Raw genomic sequence first — 15,404 nt, 5'->3', positions numbered from 1 at the left:
GGGTGTGAAAATCGAATTATGTCCAATAATATTCTTGGTTACCTATGGGCAATTTGTTTTACAAAAAAAAGCTGTTCCAGTTGTGCTTCCCCCCACCAAGAAAGAAAAAAGGATGCAAAAGAAAAAAGGAGTGAATTTTTAAAAATTAGAAAACAGAATCCGGATTTACATCGCCACCTTGTGACATGTTTCTGATCAGCAAACTGAATTTTTCCTGGCATGCTTTTGATGCTTATTATGTGGCAGGAACATGGTGGTACTGATATGCTGAGTTCTTGCATTCAGCGATACTCGGAGTAACTGTTCATTATACTACAGTGGCTGGCAGCATTGAAAAGATACACAGGAGAAATTAAAGCATGAGTGCTGCACTTTCTTCCCTTAATGGTCATGTTAAGGAAGAGGGCAGATGAAGGAGCACAATGATGATGCTCTGACTCTTCAGGGTACTTTATTTGGATCCAAATGAGTGATGTTTGACTCCATTTAATCATGTTTCTTCCTCAGTTAAATTTCACATCTGTATCGAATCCTTCTACCTCTGTTACCAAGGCCTTTCTTCATGTTTACATTTTTGTACATATGTTTGTTTGCAGGCTGTGTGCACCCTCTTTCATGGACACACAAAACCACTCAGAGAGCATCAGCTGTTGGGCAGTATAGAAATTAAACAAACATTCCTTGTCAGCTGGTAGTTTGGTTGGTTTTAAAAGCACCTTACAAGTGTCTCTCTTGCTTTCTTTACTGAGGCTGCTCTTCCATCATGCTTTTGACTTTGGATGTTGCCTAATGTGCATGTAGTGCTGGATGTTTTGTTGTTTTGTTTTGTTCTTGAATGTTCGGAAAAGCATGTAGAGATGCCTCCAGCAATGGGCAGGGTACAGTCAGGCCAGTATGTGTCTTCAGCAGTAAGCACCAACAGCTCTTAATCCCAGGGAAGTGTGCATTGGAGACCGCAGCCTTAATAGCATAGGAGTGTAAGATTTACAGATGCCGTGACCCAAGAGATTCAGCAGGATTAGGGTAATTGCTCTAATGTCCTGTAGCTGTCAAAGAGAAGCTGCCCCTTAGTAAATAATTCTCATAGTCAGATACAGGCTTGTACTGCCAACTTCCTAAGATGAGACCAGGTTTCAGAATTATGAGAGAGAAAGAAAAATGTCTTGCTATGCACTTGTTCCAGACCATGCACCAAATACTCATTGCTTGGAGTAGCAGAGGGGTGAGATGAAAAGAAAAGAACCTTGTGCAAGAAGCCAGATAGAAGGCAATGGTGGAGTCTGAACACAGAAGGCAACTCCTTTGAACCTAAATAAAGATGGTGCTGGAGGGAAGCACTTCATTTTGCAGCATGCCAAGTTCCCAGTTAGTACACAGATTTTTTTTTCACTTTTAGAGGTCTTAAGAAATTAAATAAAAATCAGGAAGTGTAGGGAGGCTGACAGATGCCAAGGAAAGAGTTTGCAGGAACCTTGGAGTATCATGTTGGAGTCAGGCTGCGAAGCTCTCATAGTTAGATGCTCTCTGGTTTAGTTTATACATTCTAACATCTCATTTTAACATTCACAATTAGGAATGTTTTTCTTTTCAAGATGCTATAGCTAACCCTATAGATTTGATGTTTGGATTGGAATAACATCAATCTGCTTGTGGTGTAGAAACTGGAAAAATGTGGTTTTGATAATGTGTTGCCCATATTGAATCTTTGTATATAAAATGAGCTAAAGAAAATAAATCATGTATTATATCCATGAAAGCACTTTTATTATTTGCCTATTGAGCAAAAAACTGCTAAAAATTCATTTTTCATGATGAGGCTAAATCATCATTCAGGTACTCACCGAATTCAAGACTAAAATCAACCAATAGGTCCTAATAATCATAACATTGATTTATCTTTCTTCTTTTTTTATAAATGCAGGAGAACTTCGACACATTACCAAACTGAAACCTTGGAGCCTCTTTGATGTTCTTGTGGAGAAATATGGTTGGCCTCAGGAAGATGCTGCAGAATTTACCGATTTCCTGATACCCATGCTAGAAATGGTTCCAGAGAAACGAGCTTCAGCTGGTGAATGCCTAAGGCATCCTTGGTTGAATTCCTAGCAACATTTCCAGATACGACGCTGGGCCAGCACCCACTTCCCCATACATCAGACTTAAATGGTGACTGTCATAAATTCTCTTAACAGGATCATAAATGAGCTGGCTTCAACCCCAGATCTTTATTTTGCTTTGAGGTACTGTTTGACATTTTGCTTTTTGTGCACTGTGTTCTTGGGAGGAGGAATAGTCCTATGTCTTCAGCTAGTAGTTTTACTGACTCTCTGCAGAAAACACTTGCTAATGTGTCTTTAAGCATTGTTTCTTGTGTTGTGTGACATCAACTTTTTGAACAAAATACCTTTATTCTCCCCTCATGTGTTTTGGCAGGTTTTGTAACTATTTATGGAAACTATTTTAGCTGAGTATTATATAATTTACAAGTGTGGGACATTATCAAGTCAAAACTGAGATAATGTACAATTCTATCTTTGGGCAAAGGGACATTGTTCTTGTAAAATAGTGTATGTAAATGCACCCTGTAAATGTTTATTTCCATTAAAAGCGGGACGGGGGACACAAATTTCAGAGTAAAGCTACTAAACTGAGAGTGAGTTGTAGTATACAAAATTGCATGTGGTGGATTTCAAACTACTTCAAGGAGTTACATAAACTTTCCTTTCTGTAGCAGTGCCCATAGAAAGTGTTTTCTTGGAAAGAAAGTGGCTGCTTTTATAAGATTACATTCTACAGTAGGCACTTTAAAGGAAGGCTAAGCATTCAAAGGATAAAATATATCTATTTTTAAGTGCTTTTAAGAAATTTTCATTTGCTATACAGTTGTGAGATGATGGCATGGTTAAATGGGCACTGCTTTTTCATAAGGATGGTTGACATGCTGGGCTTCAGCATTTAAAGATAGCTTGGGAAGCATTCTTTGTGCAGAATTTTAACCTTTGATGAAAAAAGGTGCTCGACTTTAAAGGAAGAACAAAATGGATGCAAATTTTACTTTAAAACTAAAGATCATGCACCTTCCATACATAGCTTTACATGTTTCTAAAACAAATTGCACTAGCTTATTTTTTCCCATGGATTGACATATTGAGGAACTAATCTTGCTTTGTAAGTTGCACACAAATTTTAAGTGTTTTCGTACAAAAAACAAAAATTAAAAAAAACAAAACAAAACAAAAGCTAAGTAGATTCCAAAAGAGAACTCATAGGCAATACAGATTTTAGAATGTAAAATATGGAGGTGTATTTTAGCCTCTTTTAGAAGTCAGTGGAATGAATGTAAATTTATTTCTGGTTTTACACATTAATTATGGTGCCACTTTTTCTTGACTTTGTCCATTTAAAATTTATTCACATGCCTTTGCAAAACCTAGATTGTGAGATGATACCCCGTGTTGTAATAATAACCAATTGTTTGAGGTGCTTGCAGTTGTCTAATTAAAGTGGTTGTTTTTTCAGTATTGCTCCCTGGAATGTTTTGATAGGGGTGAATTAAGTGGTTTATTACAGTTATGTATTTGTTAGAAGAGTCCATAAAGTGCGGCTGTTGAATAAGCTTTTCAGATCTTTAATTTAAAAAAGAATCAAAGCAAAGCAGTCTCAACAGCAGGTATGTACAATAAAGCCCCTTATGCCAGAACCACAAGGGCATGGCATCCCCAAGGCCTGCCTTGGTTCATTCAGTCATATGCCTGTGTATCACTAGTAAAGACATCACTAAGGAAGAAACTATTTGCCATCACACACGTGGAGTCTGTGCCCCATATATGAAAGTGCAAAGACCATAAAGAACCATGGCTTTCCCATCATTACACGAAATGTTTTTTAAAAGCAGGTATTCTGTTGAAATCCCTCTAGACTGACAGCACAGTGGGAAGGGGTGTACACAAACAAACAGTGTTCAAATTAGCAGTCTAATTGAACTGTTTCATACCACACCAAATTTTATATTTAAATGTTAATAACTCAAAATAAAATTGCTCCTAATCAAGAAGTAGAAGATACCCTCTCAACACCCTGCCCTCACTCCTATTCTAAATTGATGGTATATAGACAGGATTGAGATTTTAGGGAAATCAGCTTCACAAAATCTTCTACTTTGCAGAGTGTATGAAGTGCTATACCCAGCAATTTGCATTCTGTGCATGGTGATGAGAACATAGCCCCTGTAGAAACCAGGTGCAACTTTTTCCCCTATATTTTGACCTCGAATTCTAGAAAATCCTGTATAATGGGATTGTGGATGGGGCATCAATTGCTTGCATGGCTCTTTCCCTGTTTCCATTACAGTTTGCAGAAAACATTTTGCTTCTTCCCTTATTTACAAGGGCACATTGGCATGAAATTGTACCTTTTAAAAATACAGACTAGGGATCTGCTTCCTTGAAGTCTTGAAGCCATGCATTCAACACGCATAGTAAAACATTTAACTGTCCTATGTCATATCTCATTTGCGAGCAGCTGAAACCTGAATGTAACCCCTACCTTGAGATCACTCCTGAGACCAACTCCAGACTCCTGTAGTCAGTTTCAGTCAGCTACAGGAGTAAATAAAGTCACTACCCTTCAGCCCTGCTTGCTTGGTCCAGTTTTTCCCCCCTGCAAGATGAATTGCAGACTGGATCATTCCCATGGGCACCATGTGTGTGGTCTTGGTTTCAGCCCAGTTTTTAAATTTAAGATTAACCATTTAACCAATCCGTAGAAGTGTCGTTTTTTTTTTTAAATCTAAATTGACTTCAGGTGATTGAACAAAAAAGAAGTATAATTTAAAAGCCAGTGGGATACTAACTTTGAAACGTGTAATGCTTGAGTTGGCTTGGAATTTTAAGTACGGTAAAGCAGCATTGTAAATAGCTGTTCCAAATAGGTTTCCATGCCTAGCTGTTTGCGCCTGCCACATCTCCTCCTCTTCTGTGCTACCTTCCTGCTGCCGGTTTCCTTCCTTCTCATATGAAAGGGCTCTATAGGCACGGATGGGCCACCAAGATGTCTTCTGTGAATCAGTTGCATGCACATAACCTTCTCATTTGGCACTAAAAAGTACTAAAGTCTGATGAAATAATCTGACACAGCCTCTGAAATTCAGGTCTATGCTACAAACTGTGGGTGAGTGGGCATGATTGGGACTGGGCATGAAATCCATACATAGGGGTTGGGGGAGAGTCTGCTAAAATTCATTTACAGCCATACAGCCATTCACCTTTTGGACCAGATGTTCTCAGTTTGGTGTGAGTGGAATCCATGAAAGAGGTAGCTCCCACCCAGCCGAGGAAAGGCAAGGATCACAGAATTTTGTCTTGAGCTTAGTTTTCTGCAGCTCCACCCCAAGCTCTTCATTATTTTCACCCAGGACAGAACTTTTCCTCTATTTAGCCTTGCACCCTCTCTGATTCAGATCTACTCCTTCCTATTCTGTGACCCTTATTTGTACTTCTTTCTGGGCCTCATAACCGTGCTCCTTTCCCTGCCTCTCCTTTCCTTTCCTTTGCCCTTTCTCAGATAGCTTAGCAGACAAATGCTCATGGAAGTCCTTCAAGCATAAAGAACAGAAGATAGAAACATTCAGGTCAGAGTAGTGAAAAGTAGTCAACTCTTTCACCATTCTAGTGCTCCTCTGCAGCCATTGCCAGTCCTGCCACTGTTACTGAATGCTCAGGCAGCCACTCAGGAATCCCATCTTGTCCTTCCCTTTTATACACAAAAAATAAGCCACTTTTTCAGCCATTTTGGCATGGCAGTTGGCCACCAGAGGGTGTCCGTCTCCACCAAGCAAACATGCACACTGAGCAGCTCAATGCATTTACAGATCTTGCTGCAGCAAATACAGGGTTATTCATCTCTAGCTTTTCAGTCCACCCCTGCACCACCCAGTCCTTATTTCAAGAAGAGTAGATTGTGAAAAGAATTAGGCAGTTGGTAATTGATCGACTTAGCAATTAACTTGTGTAACAACAGCAGGCCCAAGCCAGCTTCATGGCAACCTCAGCAGCTCAAACATAGCAGCTGTCTACTGCCACTATGCAATGCTCACACGTCTTTCCTTCCCCATATTCATTCCTCACATGAAGGAGCAAGGAGAAAACTGTGCTTGGGTACAAGCTTTACACTTGTAGCACAGTCCCTATTTACTCTTTTGGGGATTGGGGATGTGTTCTAACACATGCAGCGTTCTGGCTAACAGATCCCACAGCCCCAATGTTGTTTCTACGAATTTTCAATCCAGGATATAGTGGTGAGAATGAGTGTAGCCAAGTCAAGGAATCTAGCAAGAGTAGGCTACTTAGTAATGCAGATTTTCTTTTTTTGCTCTTAAAAGGCCATGACACGTTTAGGTCTTCAGTTTATCCTACAAGAGAGGGCTTGCAGTCCACACAACCTATTTCCAAGGCAACAGCAAGGAGCCTACCATCTTCCCAGAAACCAAGACACCTAACCGGAAAGTACCTCTTCTGCCTTCCTTTGACGAGGCAATTCAGGCCAAGTGACACACTCCCCTGCAGAGCTGAGAAGCTCACAGTGTCCTTGATAGGATTTATACCTTATTACAGCAGACCATGGAAGGCAGAAAAGTACCATGGTAGATGCTCCTGTGGCAATTGCCATTACAGGCAATTACACCTGAAAGCAGGAATTGCCACCAAAGGTTTCATGGAGAGATGGTCTGATACTCCTCTGAAAAGGGCACATGTGGCAGGCAGTATGCTTGTCCATCATCTTCAGTTCTTGTTCATGTGTCTCCCCTTTGGATCAAGGAATCTATAGAGCACAGATTTAGACTGCAGTTACCTGTAAAGGGGACTCCACAATTCTTATAACTCTTATACCCTGCTGGCACACTAAAAGCAGTTTATGCTGCAGTTAGAGTGCAGCACTCACAGTGGCTGTAAGTTTGCTCTGTCTTGAACGTTAAACTAAGGATACACCTTCCACAGCTACCTTGAATGCTGTACTCTTTGGGGATGCCTATTTTTAACAGGAAGCAAAAGTCTTACATTTTCCTTTCAACCTAATAGGGCCCTCTTCCACTCCACAGACCAAATTTTAAGTCAGTCTAAATCCGTATGTGCTTCATAGTTAAAACCCAGTCTCTGCCACCCCCTAGTTCTATAGCCACCCAAGCCAACCCTCTAATGGCAGCCATCAGCAATTCTGATGGGGCCAGACTTCATGGGAGGCTTCATCCCTCCAACAAGAAGCTGGAGCACCGGCCTCTGAGTGCTAAGCACCATCAGATAAGCCCACCACATGGATTTCCCAGCCAAGAAGAAAGTTACTGCCTGGGCCATTTAACATCTCAAGCTTAAAGGTGACAGAACCAACCCACTCGGGCGAGTTAGTAGCTTCCTTGAAAAATTAGGGAACAGAAAGGCCCTCTTAGATTTGACATAGACGAACTGGTTTGTCACATATCACAAACCTGGGATGGAAACCCTAACTACTACTGAGGTGCTGTACCTCTTTGGTGTACTCATAGCATTGCCAGGTTTGCAGTGCAAATCAAGTGATAGATCAAGGCCTGCATTATCCTGAGACCTATGATTCCCAGTACCTCCAGTGCCCTAGACATGTCACAGTTGACACCATGTGAGCAACAGCTGCTTGCACTGCCTTTGCTACTATTTCTAAGAATTAACTTTTTACTATAATCTTCTACAGAGAATTCAATATGCTTTCAGAAAGTAATGCATAATTTAAAATAATTGCAAAAGGCAAAAATAAGATTAGTTTACAGCCAAGTAGTATAGGTCAAATCTGTTATGTGCAAATTGAGTAATTACACACAGCATCTTAAATTAGGCTATCCACTGTGTGAAGTATTATTATAAATGTTGTGGTTTTACAGTGTAAAGTGACTAAAAATTATCCCTTAGTTTGCTGGTTAATTTGTGAAGGTTATTTTTATAGCAAGGCTCATGTATTGCTCTTTGGGGTTAAAAATTTTCCATATGCATATGTTTGCTACAGTGGAGGCTGTTACTGGCTGCAGCACAAGAGGAAGACATCTTACATTTAGTAACCTGCCTGCATAAACTGATGAAATTCCTTTCCTCTTGTTTATCAATTGGGGAAGCAAATGTGGACACTTTGGCTGACTGTCCCAAGCACTGCGCTGCTCATGTATCAGTTTTAGCAACACCAGGAGCAAAGTAGATTTGGATTTTTTTTTGGAGGTGGGGGTGCTGGTGAATTCAACGTGTTCTTAAAGTATTTGTCTTGCCACTGCAACACAGAACTGTGATGTCTTTAGTGTTATGGATTTAATTGTGCTTGATGTTTTAGTGGAATGCAACACTTCAGTCCATTTATAATCAAAAAGCTCTACCTCAAACATTATAAACTGACAAAGCATGGCTGCCAAGTCTATGTGGGGATCATAGTTCCATCATATTGAAAGGGTTTCTCTTCCAGGATGCTATCACAATATCTAATGATTAATCCCAACCTACCTAAAATAGTAATTAAATGCAGGTGTTGCTGTGATGGCAATTTCTAACTGGTTTTTGAGTGGAGTTTGGTAATCCTTCCATATGTAACTGGAATATTTCTTTTCCAGGTGATAAGCCTTTTGGATGAATTAGAGGGGTGGGGAACCTGTGGCTTTCCATACCACCTGGATCACCAGCTCTCATCAGACCTAGCCAGCATAAGCAGTGGTCATGGATGATGGTGGGATAATTCAACATCAACTGGAGGGTTTACAGGTTCCCCATCCCAGAATTACAAGTTTCAGTGGCGTAACAGTAACTGGTTGGGATAGTTGATTTGCTGCCAGAGAAATAGGATTTTCCCTTTGCTTGACCAGGAGCCTGAAGAGACAGACGCATTACTTTGCATCCCTGGCTTTTCTGGCTCTATCAGATTAGTGTTCCTCAAAATATATCACAACCAGTTCAACATAATTTTTCATAAAGAGCAAGATAGGAGGACAGGGTATTAAAACTGACATAATTGTGATTTATTAACATGAATTAAAATGCCCAACCAGTGCTGCAAGGTGACAGTATATTTTAAAAAATTAAAGTTCATATACTGTACTACTTCCACAAAGATCACAAGCTTTTGCAAAAGACTTATATGTACAATACTATATCAAATGAGAAGCATTAAGCAGTTTTACACGCAAAAGAAACAGTATTTACAGCACTTGTCAGAGACATTAGAAACAATCTATACATTAAATTACAATGTCTGCAAATAACTGTTGAAAGAAAAAAGCCATGTCCACATCAAACTATAAAAACCTGTATTGCATTTTCTATCTATATGCACAAAAACTGTTGACAGATGAAAAACCTGTTAGTGCCATCACTTAGCTGTGTAGTTTTTTTTAATTACATATGTATAAAAAGTAAATATAGAAAACATTCACTAAATGAATTTAACTGTAACAATAAAATTTAAAGTTATGCAGCATAAAATCTACTGCCAGAACAAACTGCTGGAATGTTCACATACAAAATAAAAAATGCCTAATACTGGCTTAATAGCACAGTTTCAGGAATTTTAAAAGCAAAAATGGAAAGGATACAATGAGAGTGAGCGCACGCACTGGTGTTTGCTTTTATACAAAGTATCATGTACAAGCTTTAAAAAGTACCTTGAACAGGTACATATGAAATATACAGTTTTTACAGAACATTTTTAAAATGTTTACAAGCAGGGAGTCCATTTTAATGCCACCCTGAACCATGATAATTGTTTTGAAAAGTTGGTGGCACCTGTGCTCTGTGAATCGGTATTTGCCCAGGCACTGGGGATGCCTGCTGAGGTCCTTGCACGCCATGAGGGAGGGAGACAGAGCCAGGATGAGGACAGAACCCTGAAGCTGTAGGTGTTGGAATACTGTTTGGTCCTTGAGGCTGGATGTGAGGACCCTGGCCTGGGAGTGGACAATGAGGTCCCGTTCCAGCAGGCTGATGCTGAGGTCCAGGTCCCAAAGGTGTGTGATGTGGAGGTTGTGAGGGATAGGAAGTTATAGTTGAATGAGCACTTGAAGGAAAAAGTGGGGGCCCTTGATGAGATGGATGATGCAATCCTTGCGCTGATGCTGTGTGATGCCCCGAGCTTAAAACACTGGAAGGTGGTGGTGGTGGTGGCGGCGGCGCAGAATTGACTACATGCTGGTGTTGTGCTTGCAACCCTTGGTGACCTGTTGCAGGGTGAGTAGGATGGTGGTGAGGAACGGGACCAGGAGGCGGCGGCGGCAGGGGATGACCAGCAGTTTGAGAATGGATGTGTGATCCGGGGGCCACTGCCACTGCGTGCACTGGACCGACAACGTGTGCCACTGAATGCTGATGAGTACTCTGCTGCTGCACAAGGTGTGGTCCTGGAGCAGGAGGCGGCGGCGGTGGCGGCGGTGCACCCACCGATGGAGTCTGATGGTGAATACTGGGAGTCTGCGATGGCAAAAAATGCCCACCTGTTACATGGTGCCCTGCAACTGCCTGCTGGCATGTTGTGCCAGCAAGGGCTTGATTTGGTCCCGAGGGAAAAACAGTTTGTTGGGGTGCTATGCTACTTTTTAACTGACTGTAATTTTGAAAGTTTCCTGAGGGGGGCTGCTGGTTTTGATAGTAAGAAGAGGATGGGGGTGGGGGCGGGGGCGGGGGCGGGGCAGTGGCATTCAAATTCTGTTGGTGAAACTGATTGTAAGATACTGAAGATGTCTGGGAAAACAGCGCTCCACTGGCCTGCTGCTGGCTGCCTGGCTGAAGGTTCTGGGCTGCCGCATAAAAACTTCTGTGAGAGTCTCTCTGAGGCGTTCCCACTTGAGGGGACTGGGGATGATGAGGTCTGTATGGCGATCCTAACTGTTGTGCATGAGGCTTTGGTGAAAGGTAGCCATGCTGTGCGGGAGTGTGTGGAGTGGAGGATTTTGGAGGATTTTCTACATGAGGTGAAGGGGGACAATGTAGCTTCGATGCCGCAGAAGGCAGCTTCTGTGAGGCTTGATCTCCTGGATTACGTGCATGGGGCTGGGACTGATGGTTCTTGGAAAGTGCTTCACCGTGGTTTGTCAGTGGTTTCTGGGGCTGATCAGGCTTGGGGTGCGTTGTGTTCTCAGGCTCTGGAGGGTCTGCTGCAGTCTCCCACTGGGAATCCTGTTTTGGTGGTGTTTTCCCAAGTGACTGAGCAGTAACTACAGGACTTGGCGAAGAAGTCTACACAGAGAAAAAGAATAATACAAACATAAACCCTAAGGCATATCCATATTATTTAGAAATGCTAGTCTGGACAGACTCATGCATGTGATTACCACGAAGAACAACATTTTTCTTATAAAAGTATCTTTTTCTTTGTTAAAGAAAGGAATCCTTTTTCAAATACCATGAACTAATAGAAGCAGCTGGATGTTGTAAGATACTAAAAGGTACCTGAAGTATTTATATTAAGTTGCTTGTAAAATCATACCTGGAAAGTTCTCTGAAGAAATTGATATTCATGAAATTTATGAAATAATATTCTAGGCCACCATTCACCATTTTCCTGATTATTAGAATATAAACCAAAGGCAGCCCAAAGTTTCATGTGTCTTGCTGCTTTAAACATTTCATTTGAATTCTGCAACCGATGTGTTGTGAGGCTAGGTGTATATCACTTTAACATGTATCTAAATTTTTAAGTATTTAAATGTATGACATTCATATTAAAACCAGGTTTTATCTCAGATGACCCAATGGCTCCATTCAAATAATACAGTTCCCAAGGTCACTGGAACATTCTTTTAAAAATAACAGGGAAATGCAAAACTTTGCAGCTACACTGGAAAGAAAAATAGCTAGACTTCACCAGGCTTTAGACGCACATAATTCAGATGTAAGCTGCTTTGGTGATATTTAAACAAAATACATCTGCAGTTACAGAGGTCATTTGCAAATCTGCATATGTTAAGTGTATAACTTGTCGGATCTGTCACAGACACCAAAACTGTAAGAATAGCTTCGCTGAATCAGATTTCTGAAATGGCCCTGGCATTCAAAGAAGGTGTGATAGTGGCAGTCACCTCCTGTTTGTCCCAGCACAGGGCTTTTAAGGTTATCTTCTCTCCATTTATGGGGTCAGTATACCCCTTATGGGGTCAGAATTCAGATTCTAACTAAATTCAGGGCATCTGTTTCATCCTGGTAATGATAAGAGAGGCATATAAGGAAAGTCAAGCCATGCATGTGTATTCCTAAACTTGATCACACTACATTTAGAGGTACCTTGTTCACTTTTAAAGGACTCTTGCATGTCTTCAAGGAAGTATCTGGGGATGGACATTCACTTGTGGGCTCAGGATTTTCAGGATCAGGATCTGTAATGATAATTACAGTAAGATGGAAGTACACAATGATTATAAAGATCTGTACTATGGGATGGATTAAATTTTCATAATCTGTAATGACCTGCTTTAACTATTATACTAAAATGAGATAAATATGGATAACACAGATTAGATAGTAAACAGTTGCTATATGTTTCTTCCTCTCCAAGATGAAGAAAGCCAAACATGGTAACAGAATTGCTATAGGTTGAAGGAATGTATTTCCATGAGTAACAGAATTGATCTCTTACCAGAATCTTTGTCTTTCCTATGGTCACTAAGAAGCAAAGCTCGCTGATAACTTCGCTCCCTCACTTGCTCCACTGATGTTGAAGCAGTCCTTTAAAACAAAAATAAATGGTAATCTGAAATTACAACCCTTGCAAACTACAACCACAACTAGTTAATATGCAACTTAAATTCAGCTGTATGTACAATAAAATTTCTCTTGTGACCCAAGTTGGCATGAAGATGAACAAAAATTTTTGGGTAAGTTGCAAGATTTTTTCCCATCTACTATGTTTACACAGATTACTATGACCTGAAGAGATGTAGAGACATTTGATTATAAAGATTTTATAAGAGAATGCTTAATGCTAAAATGAGTCCAGCTTCTATTGAGAATAAGCATGGTCGAAGAGTCAGTTTTGGCATAAATTCTAATGGTGAAGCTGTGAAATGTTAGACCCTGAAAACTGGGTGGACTGATGGCCTAAAACTGATTTCTCTGGTATTTCAACCAGATCCATACATTAACTGGATTTTAAATGTTATTAAATATCTGTAATTCAGATCTGACATTCAAAACAGAAAGAACTGGGCCTGATCACTGTGCCAGAGCATTTGCTGAAGTAATAGAAACAAAAATCTTTGGATTGCCTTGGAACCTGAATTAGAATTACAACCAATTGCCGTAAAATCCAAAAGTCATTAGCAGTTTCAGTATTTAAGACAACAGATATTTGGAGGTTCTTTGGAGTTGATGGTAGAATGTTCCAATCCTATGGGGACTATGGAGATTTCTGAGACTGGGATTCTTCTAGCTTAAGTTTTATGGCTTGAATCCAGACTAAGTAAAGTTTAATATAGTCCTGTTGAAATTGTTGGAACACATTACTTATGACTAACTTACAGTAAACCCACTGAAGTCAATGATAATTAAGCATGACTAAAACCTATACATATTTAGGCAGAAAGGGATCCTATAACACCCAGCATTTCCCAGTGAGTATTTGGCTGGCTTAGGAATGCAGGATTCATCTAAACATGCATAAGGGTATACTCCAAGTCTGTATTCAACTTTTTCAATAGAAATATTCCCAAGAAAATTAAGCATTTACATGACTTGATTGGTTTGGAGGCTCTAGTACCAAAGTACACAAACATGTTAATATACATTTCAACTAAATATGTATTAATCTGTTTAAAAAGCATGCAGTCAGGATGGTTTGGAGGCCACAGAGGCTGCTGGTGGATAAACCAATGAATGCTCTTAAATGTGAAGTCTGAGAATTAACTGCAGACATTTTACCACTCATGTTTGCTGCACAGTTTGGCTTGCAGTGTTCCAGTCCTTTACCATGCCAACAGTTCTAGAGGAATTGCCTTGCTTCTTGTCTAAACATAGCTACTTTCCTCATTATAGCAGCAAACACTTCTCATGTAAGCTATATACTACGCCCATATACCAGAGACATGAAGTGTGACTTGCTTTATGCCATTCCATGAACTGCTTGGCTAAGGGCCTCAACTGCGCTCCCATCCTTAAAGTGGATGTGGCCTACAGGCCTTGGCCACTCCTGGTGTAGGTCATGAAGCCCTTTCTCCAGTGCCCAGCTTCTTAATTAATAGTTGGGAAAGAACTGTCTTGGTGGAATGGGAGTGATGAAGTCTTTCTCTTCTTCCACCTCTATCAGTGGCAGGAAACTTCAGTCTCAGTGGGAATCAACTAGGATAAGAGAAAAAGTTACCCCACGTACCTTGGTGATCCCACCTCTTAGTGTACAGGGAAAGGATGTTGTGGACTGACCCCTGCCTACAAAGGATCCTGATGCTGCCTGTCTCCTTCCCTGGGGCTCCAGGGAGCAACACTGAGATGGCTGATTCTGGCCTCCTAAGTGTTTTGCAGAGTGGAAGGAATGCAGAGGCAACACTGACTTCCATGATTCCCCTGCCCTTTATAGGGATGCCCATACTTCTCTGAGCTAGACTAGATTGCTCCCTAAAAGATTTAAGGCTGCTTTTAAATCTGACAGACTGAGAAGTACTTGCAAATCAGTCAACTGAATGGGCCAAGCTATCAGTCTGGACAATTGTTTGGAGTGGATTCAAAAGTCTCTATTGTCATTTGTTTTAATAAACCTCCATTTAATAGCAACTTCTAAGTGCCTCACCACTGAACCTCTGGATCATTCTTTTCACTTGAAGCTTCCTTTGATGAAGAGGAGTTGTCAGTTTCTTCCAAAGTTGCACTGTAATCTGTGGCTGGCAATGGCAATGGGAGGCCAGCAGTGTGTTCCCTCTCCACTTGTTCTCCATTTTCATTACTGTTAAAGCCATCAGCAGCACTACCGTTGTTTCCTCCACCAGCAGCATGTGGTGATATGGTAAGAAGGGCAAAGCTTTCTGCTTTAGAGCCGCTTTTTCTGGCTTCCCGTTGCCTCTTACGGTATTCCAGAAGTGACACCTTTGGAAAGAGTGCAAAGAAAATGTTTTATCTTTAACTCAAAATGTTCACATATTTTAAGAACATTTTTCTAGATTTACCCAATATTCATTTCAACACTATAATAAATGTCTTGTCCTGCATGTCCAGAGAAAGGAGGTTCTGTTTTCAAAGGGTTCTGTATCAGTTTCTGCAATAATCATACTTCCTTATTTTGTTTTTTAATGCAATCTTTATAATACATGCTGTGCTTTTCAAAGCAAGCAAAGTAATTCTAAATCTAGAATTACTAGATTACTAGAATGAAAATAGGCTGGATAGTAAAATTTGTAGTCACAAATTCCACTGAATGGAATTTGTAGTTAC

General features: G+C 40.6%; 2 protein-coding genes across 18 annotated transcripts in view; one reads left to right on the top strand and one right to left on the bottom strand.

The window, feature by feature from the left end:
- SRPK2 (SRSF protein kinase 2) overlaps positions 1-3,518 on the top strand; it is a 121,235-nt gene extending 117,717 nt beyond the window's left edge. For 5 of the 8 annotated variants that reach the window (XM_044423241.1, XM_044423239.1, XM_044423237.1 and 2 more), the window contains one exon: positions 1,922-3,518. In XM_044423241.1, coding sequence (XP_044279176.1) covers positions 1,922-2,106 — 185 coding nt within the window. In that variant the 3' untranslated portion in view covers positions 2,107-3,518. The other 3 variants (XR_006414001.1, XR_006414000.1, XM_044423242.1) reach the window with 2 other exon arrangements.
- A 5,479-nt stretch (positions 3,519-8,997) lies between these two features.
- Positions 8,998-15,404, bottom strand: part of KMT2E (lysine methyltransferase 2E (inactive)) — a 68,827-nt gene continuing 62,420 nt past the window's right edge. For all 10 annotated transcript variants that reach the window (XM_044423231.1, XM_044423227.1, XM_044423228.1 and 7 more), the window contains 4 exons: positions 14,767-15,059; positions 12,625-12,713; positions 12,273-12,364; positions 8,998-11,228 (listed from right to left, as the gene is read on the bottom strand). In XM_044423231.1, the coding sequence (XP_044279166.1) occupies positions 9,735-11,228; positions 12,273-12,364; positions 12,625-12,713; positions 14,767-15,059 (1,968 nt within the window). In that variant the 3' untranslated portion in view covers positions 8,998-9,734. The remainder of the gene's footprint in view (positions 11,229-12,272; positions 12,365-12,624; positions 12,714-14,766; positions 15,060-15,404) is intronic.

The sequence above is a fragment of the Varanus komodoensis genome, unplaced genomic scaffold, assembly GCF_004798865.1.
Source record: "Varanus komodoensis strain SLA01 unplaced genomic scaffold, ASM479886v1 scaffold13_3, whole genome shotgun sequence".
In the NCBI taxonomy this organism is placed as follows: domain Eukaryota; kingdom Metazoa; phylum Chordata; class Lepidosauria; order Squamata; family Varanidae; genus Varanus; species Varanus komodoensis.
The sequence above is the reverse complement of the archived record's forward strand: the minus strand, read 5'-3'. Positions and strand labels throughout refer to the sequence as shown.